General features: G+C 47.1%; 2 protein-coding genes across 5 annotated transcripts in view; both read right to left on the reverse strand.

Annotated features, from left to right (window-relative positions):
- Positions 1-334: 334 nt before the first annotated feature.
- On the reverse strand, positions 335-3,510 carry BCL2L10 (BCL2 like 10). Its single transcript, XM_027123770.1, is given in 4 exon segments — positions 335-1,104; positions 2,778-2,838; positions 2,928-3,375; positions 3,378-3,510. Coding segments are annotated over 4 exon segments (840 nt in total). The 5' UTR covers positions 3,496-3,510; the 3' UTR covers positions 335-891.
- A 5,413-nt stretch (positions 3,511-8,923) lies between these two features.
- GNB5 (G protein subunit beta 5) overlaps positions 8,924-21,024 on the reverse strand; it is a 48,117-nt gene continuing 36,016 nt past the window's right edge. For all 4 annotated transcript variants that reach the window (XM_027123042.1, XM_027123041.1, XM_027123043.1 and 1 more), the window contains 6 exons: positions 20,733-20,876; positions 18,878-18,969; positions 15,704-15,752; positions 13,881-13,977; positions 12,386-12,552; positions 8,924-11,184 (listed from right to left, as the gene is read on the reverse strand). In XM_027123042.1, the coding sequence (XP_026978843.1) occupies positions 11,173-11,184; positions 12,386-12,552; positions 13,881-13,977; positions 15,704-15,752; positions 18,878-18,969; positions 20,733-20,876 (561 nt within the window). In that variant the 3' untranslated portion in view covers positions 8,924-11,172. The remainder of the gene's footprint in view (positions 11,185-12,385; positions 12,553-13,880; positions 13,978-15,703; positions 15,753-18,877; positions 18,970-20,732; positions 20,877-21,024) is intronic.

Raw genomic sequence — 21,024 nt, forward strand, 5'->3', positions numbered from 1 at the left:
AATAATTGTATGTGTTGTATTTAAAGAGACAATAAAAAGGAAATTGTCATCAATTAAGTTACTTCTAAGAATAAAGGCTTATTGAATCCCAAGCAAAACCAACTTTTTTTGTTTTTTTTTTTGCGGTACGCGGGCCTCTCACTGTTGTGGCCTCTCCAGTTGCGGAGCACAGGCTCCGGACGCACAGCCTCCGGAAGCGCAGGCTCAGTGGCCATGGCTCATGGGCCCAGCCACCCCGCGGCATGTGGGATCTTCCCTGACCGGGGCACGAACCCGTGTCCCCTGCATTGGCAGGCGGACTCTCAATCACTGCACCACCAGGGAAGCCCCCAACTGTTTTTTTTAAAGATGCATAAATTAAAACTTTAAAGATTTAATAATTTATTGAAGTCAGAAAAATAAAATTTCAATATATTAACTCTAAAAACCTAGAAGTCCCAGAAATTATATTTTAAAGGATTTAGAAAGAATTCCTTAAAAAAGGATTTACTATTACATTCTTTGTTAAACTAAACTGTGACTGGGAAGACTGGTAGTATCATTTTACACCCCTGACACAGTGCCTTGATAAATTAGTCAGCAGTAGCACATGAAATCATGGATAAATGAGAGATACATATCCACTCTTATCCAAAGGTAGCAAACAGCCCCGTATTTTCTATTTAATGGAAAGCAGTTTCTTCTGTAATTCTTTGGAGCAATAAGCCTTTAGACCCGTGTCTCCCATTTAAAGAAGAGCCATTTGTGCCTTTGTCCTAATATCTCTCAGTACTTGTCAGGAGTTAAAATGCTGGCTGAATCACTGTAGGACTCATATGAATGCAGGTAAAAATGTCTCAGGAGGTGGTTTACTCTGGTTTGTTCTTTCACATCTCAAATTTGCTTGGCTGGTCACAGTTCGGCAGGTAGAAATGAGTTAAGAATTTTAGATCTCACGATAATTTTGACCAGAAGTAGATTAAGATCATTGCTGTAGAGTGTGAGAGAAAAACCCAGACCAGCTGTCTTTCCCAAGATGGCTGCAATGAGCGCTGGAAGGAGAGACAAAATCCATCCCATAAGGGGAGGGAGAAGAGAACTAGATTGCTTCATAACATTCAAAACCTGTACTCAATAAAATGCACCAGAGGTTCTAAATTAAACACTAAGACAACTCCTGAATTTAAAATGTAAAAAAAGGAAATCCTAGGGCTTCCCTGGTGGCCCAGTGGTTGAGAGTCCGCCTGCCGATGCAGGGGACACGGGTTCGTGCCCAGGTCCGGGAAGATCCCACATGCCGCGGAGCGGCTGGGCCCGTGAGCCATGGCCGCTGAGCCGGCGTGTCCAGAGCTTGTGCTCCGCAACGGGAGAGGCCACAACAGTGAGAGGCCCGCGTGCCGCGAAAAAACAAAAAAAAAAAAAAGAAAAGAAATCCTGAGCAATAGGTAACTTGTAATTAAGAAACTTCGAGTTAGTATTTGTAAGAAGTAGGCTAACATAGGGGGTAGAAGGTCATAGGGGACACAACTTTGTCAGTTAGAGCAAGAATACTCATCTTTTCACTCACTTCTTTCAAAAGCCGAGAGGAAGGTAGAATACTATATCATGTTCTTTCCTGAGCAAGGAACTGATGCCAGTTTGGGAAACTGACAAATCGCGAAATTGAAAGGTATCCCCTGAGACAATAAAGCAAGCAGTTCCAGTCAGAAACATGGCGGGGGGGGGGGGGGGGGGGGACATGAAAGCCAGCCTGTGGCATTTTAACTGCAGCTGAGAGGTGTGGGCATGTCTAGTTTACTCATTTGTGGAATTTCTGCTTCTTGATGTTAAAAGATTGTTCCTTACTCAATGGTGATTAGCCAAAAGATGAGAACAAAAACAATGCGCCCCTATCAATTTCATCTTTATTGCGGAGTGCCCTTGGGGGCCAAATGCCTTGTTAAGAAAAAACGGCTCAGGTGGCGTTCTGAGAGTTCACAGGTCTGAATAGTTGAAGACCCCGCCTCCCGATCCCTTCCCATCCCAAAAGAATGGAATTAATGCTAACACCTCAAACTGTTCATGCAAGGTCAAGATTGATTCAAATACTACCTCTCCTCCACAAATGGAACCCAATTCATCAATACAGGTCTACCAGGAAATTGCAAAACAGGAGGCTAAGTTTCCTGCAGTGTCTTCCCTAGATTCTTAGATTTTTTTTAATTGTTGGTTTTAATAGTTTGGCTGTGTTTCTTCTATAGCCTGGGTCACCACGGTTGCTGATTCAACCCCAGTAAGGAGGAGATGAAAGAAGCAGGGGTCTCGCTCAGAACCCAGGAGGCATTCTCCCCTCTTACTGAAGGCTGGCCAGACTCTCGCTGATCATGAGCTCAGTTTAGAAGCTGCAGTGCAAGGGCCTCCCGCTCTAGCCTAGACCATAGAGATCAATGGCTTACAGCTGCGCGCCAGGGCGCCTGGCTATCTCCCCATTGAGGGCTGGGTGCAGTGAATTGGCAGTTAAGGAACCTCGAGTTGTCAGCACCACGGGGTGCCCGCGCAACCACCGCCCCCCCACCCCCCAGAGACCTCTGCCTCAGCTCTTCCTGAGAGATGGGGGGGGCTGGACAAGGGGCTGCCTTTTCATTCTAACGTTTTAGGCTGGTGTGCTCTGACTTGCAGAGCCGTGGGGGTCTATGGAGAAAGGTGCATCTAATAAGTGTTGGAGAAAGAACCCACCTGGCCCAGGCCACCCCGTTGCTGACTTCGCCACTTTGGGAATTTCTACCTAAGCAAAGCATCCAGACCTAACATGAGCTCACCCTAAAACCCCGAGGGCGGTCAAGGACAAGGCCGAAGTGTGCAAACCCAAGTCGTGCGCTGCTGTTTCAGAATGGGTTAGTATGAGAGCCGTCTAGCTAGGCCTGTTTTGGTGACTGACTCCGCCAGTAGAGGAGAAAGCCGGACTTCACCACGAATGTCCCAGGCCTGCTGAAACGAACGCCCCACGGGGCTGGCGCCGCAGGGTCCCTCCGGGCGCCGGCCGCGTGGGCGCGTCGCGGGCTGCCAACCCGCCCCGGGTCCCCACGCCCGCCGCGCTCACCCAGCCGCCGTTCGCCATCAGTCAGGCGCGGTGCCGTCCGGAGAGCTGAGCACACAGCAAGGCCACCAGGAACCGGGAGTCTCTGCTAACGTCTTCATTCTCCGTCTTCTTCCGCCTAAGGGTCCCCCGCGGCGGCCTCTCCAGCAGCGTCCCCGCGAAGGTCACGAGCGCTGCCACGCGGCCCCAGCTGGGGCCGCCACGGTTGTTGGCGACTAGCTCCTGCGCCATTCAGGCCACCAGCTCGACGCGGTTCCCGCGGAAGCCGCGGTATTGCGACAAGAAGTGCAGGTTGGTCTTCTGTTTCCAGGCGGCCACGGGCGCAGCACGGCGGCCTCGGGCGTGGACGGCGCCCGCACGGGGGTGCCGGGCTCGCTGGCGCAGTACTCCACGTAGTCCGTCAGCAGCCTAGCTGTGCGCTCCCTGAACGCGTCCCCCATGACTCCACCTCTGCCGGGGCCTGACCCGGGCTGTTTTATAGGCTCGCCCGCGCCCCGCCCCGCCCCGCCCCGCCCCGCCCCGCTCCGCTTTGGCTCGGCTCGGCCCGGTCCGCCCCGGGCAGTTGCTTTCCCAGGTCCGGAGAGGAGCCTTTGATGGGAATCCCATCTACACCTGTTCCAGCCCCAATAGACGAGGCCCAGCTGTGTGTATGTGTTCACGTAGCAATCAGGGGCACAGTGAGACTCTTCTGGGGTTATTGTTTAGCTCTCAGCTTGGGGACTAAGAACCCAGTGGGGACAGTCTGGGAAGCTGAGCTAGTCTTTTGCCTCCTTTTTAGGAAAGGTTGACAAAGGCTACACACAGCCCTCCACTGGCAGCTCCCTTGAAAGGATTATCAGCATCTTCTCAGATTGGACTGAAGCATCCAGGTGTGTGTGTGGGAGGTACTTTTCTTTGGGTCTGGGATATGTAGCAGGAAACAGGATGATTCTCCTGCAGGTTGCTAGAGTGCCAATATTGGCTGCATTCACTCATTCATTCACTCATTTACTCCTAGTCTTTGGGGTGGTAGGTCTCCCCCTTAGCACTGGAGATATAATGGAGAACAAGGCATGTGGTTCCTGCTCTCAAGGACCCTAGAGTCTAGCGATGGGACAAAGAAACAGGCAATCACAGTACAGTTAAATTATCACCACAATAGAGGTTGAGGGAGTACCCAGCTTTTGGCTGCTTCTTAAAGCTACCATCCCTATATTGCTTAGAATTCTCCACTTTTTACTGGCCAATCCGTTACTCCAATTCCCTATGATAGTTAATACTTCTTATACTAATCTTTCTCTGTTCATGTTACTCTATGGCTTCTTTCTCCTGATTGGACACAGACTGACATAGAATTGTACCAGCAGTGAAATTTGTGAGGGTTCATTGGTCTGGAGCATTTTGAAATATCCCCGTCAGGCTGGAAGATGAATTGCTGCAGCTTGTATCACCGACAAAAAGAGAGAGGCACAACCCTTGGTAGGTCACTTTGGAGGCAAACATACGCATTTGAGTATGCAACCTCAACCCATCTACAGGCGGGTGGATTGGGAAGCAGAACAAGAGAAGGCTCTACAGCTGTCTAGGCTACAGTACAAGCTACTCTATCACTTGGGTTTTTTTTTTTCTTTTTCTTTTTTTTGCGGTATGCGGGCCTCTCACTGCTGTGACCTCTCCCGTTGTGGAGCACAGGCTCCGGACGCGCAGGCTCAGCGGCCATGGCTCACGGGCCCAGCCGCTCCGCGGCATGTGGGATCTTCCCGGACCGGGGCACGAACCCGCGTTCCCTGCATTGGCAGGCGGACTCTCAACCACTGCGCCACCAGGGAAGCCCTTATCACTTGGGTTTTATGATCCAGCGGGTCCAATGATACTTGAAGTGTCAAATAGAGAAACTGTATGGAGCCTCTGGCAAGCACCGATACGGTTACGGTGCAGACCTCTAGGATTGTGAAGCAAATCTACATCCTCTTCTGCAGATGACTATCCTTTTGAGAAGCAGGTTCTGGCTTGCTACTAGGTCTTCATAGAGGCTGAATGAGGTGACCATGCAGCTTGAGTTCTCCTCATAATATGGACGTTGTCTGACGTGCCTTGTTTTAAGGTTGGGTGTGCACGGCAGCAATCTTTCACCAAGTGGAAATGGTATATGAGAGACTGAACTCAGGCGGGTCCATGATGTACAAGTAAATTGTGAGTAGGCGGCTCAGACCCCTGCAACACAGCTCCTGTTGTTTGCCTCTTCTCTTGTTCCATGCCTATGACCTTCAGGGGATTGCTTATGACCAGCTGACTGAGGGAGAAAACTCAAACCTGGATTATAGATGGGTCTGTATGATATGCTGGTACTACATGAAAGTGGACAGCTGGAGCATTATAGCCCCACTCATGGGGGACTGTGAAGACAATGGTGAAGGAAAATCCTCCCAGTGGGCAGAAATTCAAACAGGATATATGACTGTACTCTATGTCTGGGGGGAGAGATGGCCAGAGTACAGATCTACATTGATTCATGGGCAGTTGCTAATGGTTTGGCTGGATGGTCAGGGCCTTGAAGATTGGTGACAAGGAAATCTTGGACAGAGATATGTGGCTGGACCCCTCTGAAGAGGCAGAATGAAAATACTCGTCTCCCATGTCAACGCCTCCAAAGGGCAGCCACTGCAGAGAAGACTCTTAATAATCAGGTAGACAAACTCCTGTGCTCTGTGGAGGTCGCAGAGCTTCTTTACACAGCTGCCACGGTGCTTGCTCCATGGGACCGTGAATGAAGAGGCCATGCAGCAGGGAGCGAGGATGTGGCAACAACAGAACTCCCCTTACAAAGGCTGAGCTGGCTAATGCCACTACTGAGTGCCTGATCTGCGAGTGCCAGTGACTCCTCTATGGTGAGCCAAATGAATTTTGCCCGAAGGGAATATAAATCTCTGTACGTCAAGCTGAGCTGGTTGTGACATCTTATGAATTCCCTTATTAACTAATTATTAAGTTAAATAAACATTTTGATATATGTTCATGTTTTATTTTCAAGGGAGTCATGATTTCATCTTTTTGGACATTATATTTTAGCAGCAAGCACACAGTTTTTTCTTAGATTTGGAGTAGCTTGGGGGTTAGTGGTAGATCCTCTGGCCCTGCCATTGGTTAACTCTAATAGTTATCAGTGCAATCAAACAACAAATGAATAAATTAACCTCCACACAGAATTTCCTATGCAGTGTGCAGTCAGATTTGGTTACAATCCCGCCCTCTGCCACTCAGAAGCTGGGCGACCATGAGCAAGTTATTTAGCCCTCCCAACTTCAATTTCCCCACCTATGAAATGGAGGCAATAAACTGCATTATAGGCTGTTACAAGGATTACATGAGTTGGTATGTGCAAAGGCCTTAGCATAGTACCTGGCACATAGTAAATGCTCTTTACAGAGGAGCTTGTATTATTAGTATGAGTTGACCAGGGTTACCAGGCTCGCTTGTCCCACTTTTAACCAAAAAATCAAGATGTGACATTTTTGGTGAGCCTTACTTATATGGTTTCTGGTTTTGTTTTTGTTTTTAAAATACTGAAAATATCTAGAGATTTTCAGTGATTCACAGCCCCCATTGGTCTCTTGCCTTTCCCACTGCCCCTCTGTGCCCGCAGGGCCCCTCCTCTGCCACATATGTTTGCCCCAGAGCCTCCGCTTGAGCCCCCCTCTCTCAATTACCTTCCTCCTCCACTTCCAAACCCCTACAAGGGCCTGAATGGCCCCAGGGAGGTCTCACAGGGAGGGGCTGGAAAAGGGCTCATTAGCCCAGATAAGCTGCTTTCAAAGTTGATCTGACCCTGGGAGTCCTTCCAGGGGATCCTCCAAGGTCAAAACTATTTTCATAATAATACATATTACATAATAATATGTGTGGCTTTTAAAACACTCACTTTCTCAGGAGTTTTCCAGAGGCTACTGATGTGTGGTGAAGGCATCATCACTGGAATATGTGCTTCTGTATTCTTGTGTTTTATGATTTTTCTCAGTTTCAATTTCTAATATGATAAATACTGATAGATATAATCCATATAAACAAAAAGCTCTTTGGGGTCCTCAATAATTTTTAAGAGTCTAGAGGGATCCTAAGATGGAAAACTTTGAGAACCACTGGCCCAGATGAATCTCTAATTGATGATAATTACCAATTTGATACATGAGTAGGGATCACTTATGTGGGGTGGGGGGAGAGGAGAGAAAAGAATGAACAAGAGGAAGGGGAATATAGGGAGGAGGGGGAGAAGAAGAGGGAGAGAGGGGGGAGGAAGAAGGGGATAAGGAAAGAGGTGAGACAAGAAGATGCACTTCCCAGGTGGCCCAGTGGTTGAGAGCCCACCTGCTGATGCAGGGGACACGGGTTCGTGCCCCGGTCCAGGAAGATCCCACATGCCGCGGAGCGGCTGGGCCCGTGAGCCGTGGCCGCTGAGCCTGCGCGTCCGGAGCCTGTGCTCCGCAACGGGAGAGGCCACAGCAGTGAGAGGCCCGCGTACCGCAAAAAAAAAAAAAAAGAAGAAGAAGAGACAGAAGGGAGGAGATGTTGCAAGGGAGTGGGGAGAAGGGAAAGGAGTTGGAAAGGAGAGGAAGGAAACAGGAAAGGGAGGAGGGGAAGGTACTTTACATACCTTGGAACGGTCCCATTTCCTAGATGAGGGAACTAAGGCTGAGACAATTTAGACATTGTATATCCTGTAAAAGTGGTAGAGCTGGGTCTGAAACTAGGTGCACATCCTTTGTCCCCATGCTGTCCCCCTCTTATAGATGAGTCCTAGTGTCAGCAGGACCACCTTCTAGCCAGATGGCCAAGCAACTATGAGAGGCAAGGATGCTAAGGCCCTTACAACCTGTACTGCCTTTAAGCCACTTCTAATCCTGGGAAGGGTATAGAGGAGGTCCAGGGTGGGAAGAGGGAAGTGGATATGGGGTGCCTGCTCTGGCCTTGGGCTCATTCCAGAACAGGACCAGCAGCAGGGCCCTACTTCTGGGAGGCCAGCTGCCCATTCCCTCCAAAGCAGCTGCCTTGGTTTCAGTTCACAGGTATTTCCCACAAACACTTGTCATCACACACCTCCTTGTTTAACCCCCCTGTCTGCCTAACCTTTCTCTTCTCTGGCTGGAAAGGGGGTGTCCAAGGCTATGCACACCTCAGGGCACATCTATTTGGTCCCTTCACCACAATGGTTTGGTAGCTTTGCCTCCAAGTCCTCTAAAGAAAGAAAACCAGATTAAAACACTCCACTCAGCATTATTTTGAATATGCAAAATATAATTTATTACCTGGGGTTTATCCTTCAGTCTCCATGTGGTATAGTATATTTCCAACCAAGTATTTCATCAATAAATACTAAACAACAGGCACTGTGAGATTAAATACTTATAGGGGAGGTGGCTAACTGCCCATGGGGGTGAGTGTTTGAGGGAATACTTTCTTAGGGCCTTGAAGGTCACTTTTTTAAAAATTATTTTTTATTTATTTTTTAAAACATCTTTATGGGAGTATAATTGCTTTACAATGGTGTGTTAGTTTCTGCTGTATAACAAAGTGAAGCAGCTATACGTATACATATATCCCCATATCCCCTCCCTCTTGCGTCTCTCTCCCACCCCTCTAGGTGGTCACAAAGTACCGAGAGCTGATCTCCCTGTGCTATGCGGCTGCTTCCCACTAGCTATCTGTTTTACATTTGGTAGCGTATATAAGTCCATGCCACTCTCTCACTTCGTCCCAGCTTACCCCTCCCCCTCCCCGTGTTCTCAAGTCCATTCTCTACATCTTTATTCCTGTCCTGCCCCTAGGTTCTTCAGAACCATTTTTTTTTTAAGATGCCATATGTATGTGTTAGCATACGGTATTTGTTTTTTTTTCTGACTTACTTCACCCTGTATGACAGTCTCTAGTTCCATCCACCTCACTACAAATAACTCAATTTCGTTTCTTTTTATGGCTGAAATGTGGTCACTTTTGTGGTCACATTGTGGTCACTTTTTTGATTGGAAAGTTAGGGCCTATTTTGCACATATACTGAAGATGCTCCCCCACCTCTCCAAACATATAACCTTGAATTTGCTTCCCCAGAGTCTGGGTAACTTTTCCTTTGCCCTGCCTTCCTTCACTTCTGGGAGGCCCAGGTCAGAGTGCAGAGGCACAAAAAGGTCTGTGGGAGAGAGGGAAGGGGATGCCATAACTAGGATCCCAGGAACAAGCTCAGGAACATTCTGGGAGCAGAGCTTGAGAATTTCACAGGACACATTGTGGGGCCAGCCCTTCAGCAGTTGGCAGGAGCTGGATAGACCCTGTGCCCATTTCCCTGAGCGCCTGTTCAGACTGGAATCTATACTAGACGGAGAAGGTGGCTGAAAAGTTGTCCCTCTGGACCATGCTCCGCACCCCCTTCCCTCTGGGCTCTCAAGGTGGGTAGGGCGGGGTGGAGGTCTGGGGGATGAGAGAGGAGGGGGGGTGAGGGGGTAGGGGGGTGAGCAGGAGCCTTTCATATTTTCTCTCTCTACTCCAGGGCCTGTTGTGTAGTAAAACCCTTGGTAAATTGTTTTCTTGGCAAATGATTGCATATAATCATTATGTTTATTTAAAAAGAGTTGATTGAAAAGCTGGCTTGGGTAATTTTTGACTGACTGGGCCCACCTTGATACCTGAACAAGTTGTTTTGCAGGTGGGCCTGGCACGCCCCCTGAGGTTTACAGGGGCACTGGGTCCAGGCCTATCGGATGGCTCCAGCCCTGGAAGGGCAACTTCAAGCAGCAGAGCCTGCGGCTGGGCCTGCAAAGCCAGAACTACCATTAGGAAAAGGGCCAGGCTGGAGCAGGGCCAAGAGAGGGGACCGAGGATCCAGGGGACTCAGCACACACAGCCCTCGGGCACCAGGAGAACCTGGCCTGCCAGACCCTAGACCACCCACAGGGCAAGCCTCACCCAGGAACCATGTTTGGTCTGAGATGACCTTCTACTTCCCTAAGTGGTGCATGCCATCTTTATGAGTGAGGAGTTTTCTAAAACAAAGAATCAGCCTCTACACCTTAAAACAAAACAGAACTGAAAATAAGGGATCCTGTAACTAAAACACTTGGTACCTTCCAGAAGGAACTGCTGAATTTCACATAAAGACAAGATATATTTTATGCTATTTTTCCTCGATATAAGTGAAACAAAGACATTATCATTCGAGACCTATCAATTAATTTGTATATGTAATTGCACTTGCAATGCAATAAAGATGAGTATAACTGATATGAACAAGATTCATTTTAGCCTGAGTAGATGCTACTAATCCTAATACGTCTAACACTACAAACAGGTTTTTAAATGAGTTTACTGTCTTGTGTTCCTACACAGAAAGGTTTTGGTTGCTCTGAGAAGCATTTGTGTCACAAACAACATTCAGCGTTTCCCTCTAAGAAAACGTCCTGTCCCCATGATGCAGAGATATATCCCACAATCACAAGATTCACACATCAAACCTTCTATTTTATGATATCTCTGCTTCATTTATAACTGTTTACACATATGAAAATGTTTTATCTGAAAAAATACAATAGGACGCAAGGCTGAAAAGGATACTTTCACCATAAAAACACACTTTAAAAAAATTGATTCTGTCTAATTACATTTGGAATTGGCATTCTCTTCTATCAAAGACCAATTAACACTGTCCTTCTCACACAGTGCATTAAAGTCAGCACTTGCAGGGGAACGTTCCAAAAGTCACAGTGTACACTGAGAAAAATCAGCTTTTAAAGTGCTCCGAAAAATAAATTTGATTCAAGGAAACAATATGGAATATATTATATGCTGAACTGTACTGGGGATAGAATGAGTTGAGACGATAGTTTAGAATAACCTTAAAAACAGATACATTTTAAAAAGTGTTTGAAATGAAAAACACTGTACTTGAAGGTGTTCTCATAGTGCTAAAGGCTCACACTGGGATCTTTCCAGGTGGTGGTTTTAACAGTAATATTGGAGATGCTTGCTGAACTTTCAGTCATGGAGCTGCTCCCTTAAGCTAAGTTGCAATAAACTCTGAGATCCTCTAGAAGCAAGATCTATTTACATGTGACGATTTCAAATTCTATTCTCAGGTACCTATGTGTGAATTACGATTAAGCCCAGACCTGCAAAGACACAAATAGATAATTTTTAGTCTGTTTGCAGTTAATGACTTGTAAAACCTGAGTTTAAAGAGATAAAATCAAAGTCTACTATACACAAACATACACACGACATCCAAAATAGAGCATTCACATGTCTTAGAAAGATAACACTTCACTCCTAGCAACTCAAAGGTGCTTCTTTGGCCCTGGCTCCCCCTCTCCCTTAGTTAATCATCTGAAGGGCATCTGTGGCCTTCTTGCTAGGGAAGGTAACTCTTAGATTGAAAACCAGAACCCTCTGTACCCATTCAGCTCACTGGGTACACTGACATGTTTATTAATTTAGCAAACTCTTGCCCAGGATGATGAAGTCACAGATAACTTTACTGTTTGTTTCAGGAACTTTGCAAAAATCCTTTTATCTATTTACCCTAAGACTAGACTACTCAATTACCCTCTTTAGAAAAGACACACTTCTCACGACAGTACACAGCATCAAATGACCGCCTACTTTTCAAGACGGTCTTCGAAATTCTCTCCCTCCCCCCACCCTGTGTCCACAATCTTAAACTATGCCACAAATTTGTCCAATCCGAATTAAGTCCCTCCATCAAAAGACTTGCCTTCAACCAGACTCCCCAAACCTCATAAATACCTGCCTTTGCTCTCCCCTTCTGAAATGCTAATAAGACTGTGAAGTTTGTGATCTTCCACAGTGAGGTAAGCTTTGCTTGATGAACAGGTTACTTTGGTGGCATTTCTAGGGAGCCAACATCTGACAAAGTCATGGAGCTCTTTGAGAATCTAATAAAAGCCATGAGGACACTTTTCCTGGAAAAATGCGCACGCGCGCGCACGCACACACACACAATTTAGCATATAATTGCAGGGGCTTCGTAGGTCTCCTGAAGCCCCTGTGTGGGCTTCACAGGGGTCTGTGACCAAAGATTAAGAACCCAGCACTACTGGGAGGTGAGACTGGCAATCTGACTTGTCAAAGGCTGGAATCAGACCTTTAGGGTATCTATGCTTGAATAGCTGCATCGATGGGGAACTCACTACCTCCCCAGGCAAATCATTTCTCTGTGGCTATAGAATTGAAAGTAGAGCTCCATTTTGGCTGCCCAGGCCCATCCTAGCTTACTCTGACCCCTCTGCTTTCAGGAAGGCCAATCACTCCTGCTCTCACACACAGAGGAAAGTAGAAAAACTTCTCTCTTACTCTGAGGGTATGATCCCATGATCCTGAGCAAAAGGCAGTCCCATCAGGGGAAACTCGTAGAGTACTAACACGGTTTTCATGTCCAAACAAGATGGAGACTCGGGATCCCTTGAGGACATCCCAGACGTTGATGGTATAATCGTTGTATCCAGCAAACAGCAGGCGACCTTAAAGCAGGAGGATATGATGGTTATGAAACCAGTTCCTTCCTTCTTGTTTTTCTTTTCATGACTCTCACTCATGCACTCACTCATTCATTCATTCATTCATTTAATAAACAGTGATTTAGTGCCCATTATGTGCCAGGCACTGTGCTTTGCCCTGGGGATTCAAAGAGGAGAAAGCACAGTTGCTGGCCCCTGTGGAGGGTGGTGGTGGGCAGGCTGACTCATAAATCATTGCAGCACCCTGTGGTAAGGGCTGTCATGGAAGTGCTCAGCTATGTGTGAAGTGTTATGTGATCATAGAGGAAGGGGAATCAAGAAGGGCACTACAGGGGACTTCCCTGGTGGCGCAGTGGTTAAGAATCCTCCTGCCAATGCAGGGGACATGGGCTCGAGCCCTGGTCTGGGAAGATCCCACATGCCGCGGAGCAACTAAGCCCATGCACCACAACTACTGAGCCTGCGCTCTAGAGCCTGAAGGCCATGACTAATGAGCCTGCGTGCCACAACTACTGAAGCCCGCGCACCTAGAGCCCGTGCTCCACAACAAGAGAAGCCACCGCAATGAGAAGCCCGTGCACTGCAATGAAGAGTAGCCCCTGCTCGATGCAACTAGAGAAAGCCCACGCACAGCAACAAAGACCCAATGCAACCAAAAATATATAAATAAATTAAAATTAAATTAAAATTTTTTTTAAAAAAGGGCACTACAGGGAAAGCAACATTTGACCTGGCTTTTGAGGACTGAATAGGAGTTTGCAATGCAGAGAAGGACGGGAAAAGACGTTCCAGTAGCAGCATGTATGCACAAAAGCACAGCTACACAACCGGGGGGTGTCTGGGAAAACTGAATGGTCCAGTGACCCAGCATACGAGTGCTGCCTTAACTTTCACAGGCAGCCTCCCCAGCTGTGAGGGCAGAGGTGCCATGAGCTTCAGGGAATTAAGAAAGGGACTCTTGCTCACTCCCCCCCCCCCGCACCGCCCCACCTCTGGAAAAAAAGGTCCCTTTTCAGGTGTGAAAGGAAAATGGAAGGCTGGAGAGGAAATGCCTAAAGGCGCAGATGCAGTTTTGATACATCATTGTTTTGAAGAAGAGCATTAGGTGGGCCCAGCCTTCATTTCCCGTGGAGTGAACTGGACTGGGGAAGCTGCTTCAGGCAGGGCAAAGCGGGCTGTCAAAAATGCAGTGGAGGAAAACTGGTGCAAAAGTAGACTCTTTAGCACATGGACCCATAGGAAGTTTAGCTAGGAGGGGAAGCTTGGCAGAGCTGGGTTTCATTGAAGTCCTGTTTTACAGTCCTGGGAAAGTTTCTGCAATAAAATCTTACCACTGAGGGAGAAGTCCACGCTGGAAGCTCCAAAGATGATACTCTCTTTGGAATAGATGGCAACCTCCCTGTCTGCCCGGAGGTCATAGAGGCGACACTGGGGTGACAAAGAAGACAAAGAGGCACTTGTTTCTGGATCCTGTTTGGTGCATTGATGGCTACAGAGCTACAGGCTGGTGCCAGTGGCTTGTGTAGTTTGAGGGATAAGGGAAAAACCTCTTTCGTTTTCTCTCCTAGTATTTTCTCCCTCAATCCCGATTCCTATCAATCTCCAGGGATTACTGGAGATTCAAAGAAACAGCAAATACAGATTTCTTTAGGTACAAAAACAAAAATGAAAGCCCTCTTTTTTTTTCTGACAAAGAATATGTGTTCACTGCAGAAAATTCAGGAAAACTCAGAAATGCATAAAGAAGGAAATAAACGTCACTCCCAATCCTAGAGGTATTTACTAACATCTGGACTATTCCTTTCAGTCTTAATCTATTTTATGTGTGGATTTAAATGGGGAGGATGTTTCATTATTGCTTCTATTAGCATTATGTTATGAGCATTTTCTCATATCGTTAAATAATCTTAAAAAAAAACAGGAGTAATATGGTTGTTATATTCCTCATGTGGATATATCAGAATCTACTCAGCTATACCCTGCTAAGTGTTTGATTACGTCTGATTTTTCTCTTTTACAAATAAAATTATGGGGAAGCCATGATCCTTCTTCTATAAAAATCTTTATATGCATCTCTGATATTTTCCTTAGAATAGCTAAAAAATAGAATCCTTAGAATAGAATTGTTCCCAAGAAATAGCATGGCTGGATCAAAGGGTAGGGAAGTTTTGAAAGCTCTTGAATTCTCCCAAATGTATGCCCTTAAATTTTGTTAAATATTTTTTGAAATACAGAAGTTTTAAATTTTCATGATTATCAAACCCTCAATCTATTCCCCTGTAATTTCTTCCAGGATAGCAAATTAGAGTGCAGTTCATTATTTAATAAGATATTTGCTATTTTGAGGGCACAGGAGGATATTTTTTTTCTCCTGAAATATAGGTCAACATAATTTGACAATTAGTATCAAAAGCCTTAAAACTAGGCTGATTTGGGGCTTCCCCAGTGGCGCAGTGGTTGAGAGTCCGCCTGCCGATGCAGGGGACGCGGGTTCGTGCCCCGGTCCGGGAAGATCCCACATGACGCGGGGCGGCTGGGCCCATGAGCCATGGCCGCTGAGCCTGCGCGTCCGGAGCCTGTGTCCCGCAACGGGAGAGGCCACAACAGTGAGAGGGCCGTGTACCGCAAAAAAAAAAAAAAAAAAAAAAAACCTAGGCTGATTTTTAACTCAACAAGTTCATGTCAGAGAATTAATTCTAAGGAAATGATAAGAGAGGTACCAAAAATATTTGCTTATAGCAGTGTTTTTAACAGGAAAAAAAACCTTGGAAAAAACCTAATGACCCAAAACTTGTAGACTGGTTAAGTAAATGATGGCATATCCAAAACGTGGAAAACTATTCAATCATTAAGAAAATATAATGTGGGAGAAAAATATGTATTGGCATGGGAAAATGTTCACAATCTATTGCTAAGTGGAAAAAGCAAATTATAAAGCATTTTGTTTAAAAACTAAAAAGACAGAAAGGAATTCACTGAACTGTGATTTTTCTTGGGTATAATGATTAACATAATTTAGTGTTTTCCCCCAAGTTTTCTTTATTGAAGTCACATCAGTTCTGTAATCAGGAAAAAAGTTATTTTTGAAAACTAAAATCAGGTCAGCATATCTCTCCTTTGGATAGGAAAAGCTCTCAATAACTTAGAAACATACCGTAGCATCATCTGATCCCGAAGCAAAGGCATCTCCACTCGGGTAGTATCTGCAGAGAGAAAGTGTGGGGAGAAAGCACTTAGAGTGGTGATTCCCAGTCCTGGGTGCCCATCAGAACCATCTGGGAAGGCTGTCCCATGCTGGTCCCCCAGACTTCTAGGGATGCACAGACCACTCATTACAGAGGCCAGAAAGGGAGGCTCATCTGGAAGGTCCCATTGACCTAATTTTCTTCTCTGTAAACAGGGGACAGTGACACTGGCCTTGCAGAGTATTGGCAAGGAGTAAATGAGATAATATGTATATCTGTACCAGACACCGAACACAGGCAGGTCCCCTGTATCCTTGCTTCCCCTTGATCATATACCCCATTCCCAAGACTTGGCCAGAGCTAAGGGATAGGACAGTGGTTATAAACACAGACACTGCAATCAGATATACAGAGCCACGGGAAGCTGTCTGCACTGACCACTCACTACATGGGATACTTCTGGCAAGTGCCTTCACCTGGCCCAGCCTCAGTTTCTTCATCTGAAAAGTGAGGAGGATAATGTACATTTCCTGCTGTAAAGACTGAATAAGACACTATATGTATTATACAAAGAACGTGGCATGGTGCCAAATAAAAAGCATGCAATAACTAATGATTATTACTGTTATAGTCATCCTCTCCTCTAATCAGGCCTTCAGGGACTTCCCTGGTGGTCCAGTAGGTAAGACTCCACGCTCCCAGTGCAGGGGGCCCGAGTTCGATCCCTGGTCAGGGAACTAGATCCCGTGTGCATGCCGCACGCCACAACGAAGATCCCGTGTGCTGTAACTAAGACCTGGCACAGCCAAAATAAATAAATATCTAAAGAGAAAAATAATCAGGCCTTCTGGACAGAGGGCAGCCTAAGTAGAGACCTGGTGGATATTAGAAGAGGGTTCTGGGTAGAGGGAACAGCATGGGTGAGAGAACGTGCATGTTTAAGCTGTTATTTCATGAATATATAGGGATTTAATTTAGTTTTGTGGCTTTATATTCTATCCTGTATCTTAAAAACCTCATTTACTGGACTTCCCTGGTGGCGCAGCGGTTGAGAGTCCGCCTGCTGATGCAGAGGACACGGGTTTGTGCCCCGGTCCGGGAAGATCCCACATGCCGCGGAGCGGCTGGGCCCGTGAGCCATGGCCACTGGGCCTGCGCGTCCGGAGCCTGTGCTTCGCAACGGGAGAGGCCACAACAGTGGGGGGGCCCGTGTACCACAAAAAAAAAAAACACAAAAAACCTCATTTACTATCTGTAGTAATTTCTCAATTGATTTCCTTGGATTTTCTGGGTAATTACTGCACGTTTGCAAAAAGTGATAGTTTTTTTTCCCCTGTTTTCCTTTCCTACATTTGAGGTCAAAGAGCTTGAAAATTCTCATTAATATTTCTACCACTAAGGTAATTAAGTATTCTTATTGTGTTCTGGCTTTTTAAAAATTATTATTATTATTATTTTATTTATTTATTTTTGGCTGTGTTGGGTCTTCACTGCTGCATGTGGACTTTTCTCTGGTTGCAGTGTGAGGGCTTCTCATTGCTGTGGCTTCTCTTGTTGCAGAGCACGGGCTCTATGCGTGCAGGCTTCAGTAGTTGTGGCACACGGGCTCAGTAGTTGTGGCACACGGGCTCAGTAGTTGTGGCTCACGGGCTCTAGAGCGCAGGCTCAGTAGTTGTGGCACACGGGATTAGTTGCTCTGCGGCCTGTGGGATCTTCCCGGACCAGGGCTCAAACCCGTGTCCCCTGAATTGGCAGGTGGATTCTTAACCACTGCACCACCAGGGGAGCCCTGTGTTCTGGCTTTTAAGGGGAATAAGTCTAGTACTTTCCTCTAAGTATAAATATTCTTGAGTGATTATACTTTAAATGCTGTCCTGACAGTGCCAGCTTCTAAATATATATGTCAAGTCCTGACCTCTCTCTTGGAATCCGGTTCACAGCTCTTGCTACCTACTTGACATTTCCACTTGGTCGTATAATAGCGTCTCAGACTTAGCTAGCCCAAGACAGAGCTCCAGAATCCATATGCAACCACTGCCTTCTCCCTGCACTGCCTCCAACCCTCCCTGTCTTAGCAAATGGATCAATGCTTACTGCCCCTTATAAAAGATACAGGTTCCCTGAGCTCAGGGTTCTTCTCCTATAATGCAGCCCTTTGCATGGGCAGGTGTCATCTGGCCCTTTTCATGTGACCCTATAGAATTGGGGCTTAGGTAACCAGCACAAAAATGCTGATACCCCAGCTACTGCCATCACTATGAGTAACCAACTATCCTTCATCTCTAACCCAGGAGTCTCATGCCTTCTAGCAGCATCCATGAATCTGTGGCAGCCTTACTTCATAGCTTGCAGCTAGGATAAAATCTCAAGTCCTTCACAATTCTAGACATTTCTGTCCTCCCTGTGTGTCTTCTTTAGTTGCAGCCACCATCATTTCATTCTAAAACTCACACAACAACCTTCTAACTGGCCATCATACTTCCATTCTTGCTCCCCTACAATCCATTCTCCATACAGCACCCAGAGTGACCTTTTAAAGGCAAAACGTGGATCACGCTAGCCACCTCCCCAGCTCAGGACTCGCTAGTGGTGACCTGGCCTTTTGTTAGCTCCCTGAACATCTCACCTCCCTGATCTTCCCCTCGGCTCTTTGCAAGCCTGGCTCCTTCATTATCCTGGTCTCAATTTAAACATCAATTTATCAGAGAGGCCTGACCATTCAAAGAAATAACCCATCGTATCACAGTTCCCTGTTTTACTTTTTCTTAGCACTTAGCAGTACTTAAACAGCACGTTTATCTGTGCTTTGTCTTCTGTAGGACAGTAGCGATGTTGTCTTGTTCAAAACAGTACTCCCAGTTTCTGGAATAATGTCTAGCAGATAAGGACTTCATAAACATTTGTTGAATGAATGAATGAGAAACACTGACTTGACCTAGACAGGATGATATCCATTGCCCCTAGTGCAATTATATTAAAATTCTCCAAGAAATCGGGAGTGCTGTTCAGTCCCACCACAAATCAGCCATTATTGCTGGAAAAGCCTCTCTCGGCCAAGTAACTTGAGCCTAGAGGCTAAGTACTAGCCCAGGCCGGGGAACACTGGAGGACAGAGGAGCAACGTGAACATTCTACTCACTGACCGGACACTGTTGATGTCAGATTCGTGCGTTTCAAAGGCCTGCACGCACTGTCCGGAGCGCATGTCCCACACCATGGCTTTCTTGTCACACCCCTACAAACAGAAAGTTACCCAGAGTTATGTACAATGCAAGGAATGTCTACAGACAGGCATGAGTTCTGGTTATGTCACAGAGACCTTTTAGTTCCCATTAGTAAATGGCTGACAATATGCTCTTCTGGCACTAGCTTTACCTAAGGCCACTTTCCTCAACTGACAAGCCCTCACGCGGCCAGAGAGAGGTCTTGGGGTCAGGGTGACGAGCAAGGGAAGGCACCCAGCCCCCTTTTAAGCATGTTTTCTTCTCTCCCACCTTTCTGAGGGGCTGCAAACTCTCCAGAGCCTCCTTCTCTCCTTCCTCCTGGGCATCTCTCTTCACTTTTCCCTCTCTTTCCCCCTCCTCTTTATCTCTGCCTCTGTAAGCCCAGAGGAGAGGAGGGCAGGTGGACAGTGGGTGTGGTGGGACCTCCCAGCTTTGCCTCAGGTGTGTGGGGCAGCCCCTGGGCCAGCTGCACCCCAGCACCCTAGTCAGGGTGTTGCCTGCAGTCAGCTGGGTAGCTCAGGCAAGTCACCTCCCTGGACTTCTGCCTCAACACCTGTAAAGTGAGCCTTTTCTGGGTTGCTACCATGACCCAGAGAATCATGAACACTAGGCTTTCACATACTCTCTTGCTTCCGGGAGCATTTTGATAAATTCCTGCAGAGCCTTCTGTGATCAAGCATGAGCAGTATAATTAGACTCTCAAAGGTCAAACAGAAGGAGTCATGGGTTAAAATTAGTGTCCAGGTTGTTGGTTTCAACTCAGAGGAGAGGGTGGATGAGGTGCCACGACTGATGTCTCAGCGAGACCTGCTGTGGGAGTTCAGCACTCCAAGCATCTTTACTGAGAATGTGGACAAAGGAATCAGCGAGTCTCTTCAAATCGTTACTGGACCCTAAATCAGATGGAGTTTAATACTCTGAAAGAGACGATACAGTCCACAATGATACCAACAATTTGAAAAAAGAGTGTCGTTGAGTAGGGATAAATACAGTTATACAAAGACACAAGAATGAAATGTACACAGATAGGGCCAAATACCCAAGAAGAAAATCAGGATCCCTGCCCACTCGAGGCCTCACAGCCCTCACCTGAGGCCCAGGACTAAGATGTGGGCAGCTCGGAGCAAACATCATTAGACAGCGTTTGCATCTCTGTCCTCTCTCATCACTTGTCTCCTGAGCGAGATGAGACAGGACCCAGGGGTCAGGCCAGCCACCTCAGTTCTCCATTCTTATTCCCAGGTGTCCATAGAAATACTTGCCTCTCTGCATACCACACTGTAAACTCTTCCCTCTACTGCTCACAATATCCTGGGGAAGGTGGGGGGCAAATGCTATCGTGCCTTATGCCCAATTTACAGAGGATGAAATGGAGAGTCAGGTAGCAAACGTGGGTCCCAGGTGTCCTGGCTCATCTGGTGCTCCTCTGCCACGGTGGCCTGCCTGTCCGACTCGTAGCCTTCAGATACGCTGTTCCCTGTGCCCGAGAGTGGGAGGGGCTGGCGACTGGCAGGGGTGGGGCGGGAGAGTGTCCCACCAGTGTCAAAGCTCTGATCACGCCACAGCGATGCTTCGCCACCACTGCCACCTGAGCCTCCTGGTGCCTAGCGACTGTCTCTAAAGGTCTCAGAGGCTCACTCTCTGCTACTTATTTAAGGAATCTCAGCCCCATCCAGGGAAGTGTCCAGTCTAGTCCCACAGATTAACAGGAAGTGCTACCATGAGCCTCCCTAGTGGACAAAGGACCCCCCAGAGATCTTCCTTGGGTCTTTACCCCGGACACGAAGGTGTTCCCGGTTTCTGAGGGAGCCAGGTCCAAGCAGAGCACGTCGGCCCCGTGCCCATGGAAGCTCTGCAGCAGCTGCCCGCTCTCCACGTCCCACAGGGCACACGTGCCGTCGCCACTCGCTGTCAGGATCTGCCGCAGGAAAGGACAGGAAGGGTGTGGCTGTCATTAATGTCCCTGTCAGGGGAAGCCAAGCAGATGCTTACAGTTCCACAGGGAAGAGGAGGCTCCTTACACACACACACACACACACACACACACACACACACACACACACACA

This window comes from Aethalodelphis obliquidens, unplaced genomic scaffold (genome assembly GCF_003676395.1).
Source record: "Aethalodelphis obliquidens isolate GAN/ISIS:26980383/991018 unplaced genomic scaffold, ASM367639v1 scaffold26, whole genome shotgun sequence".
In the NCBI taxonomy this organism is placed as follows: domain Eukaryota; kingdom Metazoa; phylum Chordata; class Mammalia; order Artiodactyla; family Delphinidae; genus Aethalodelphis; species Aethalodelphis obliquidens.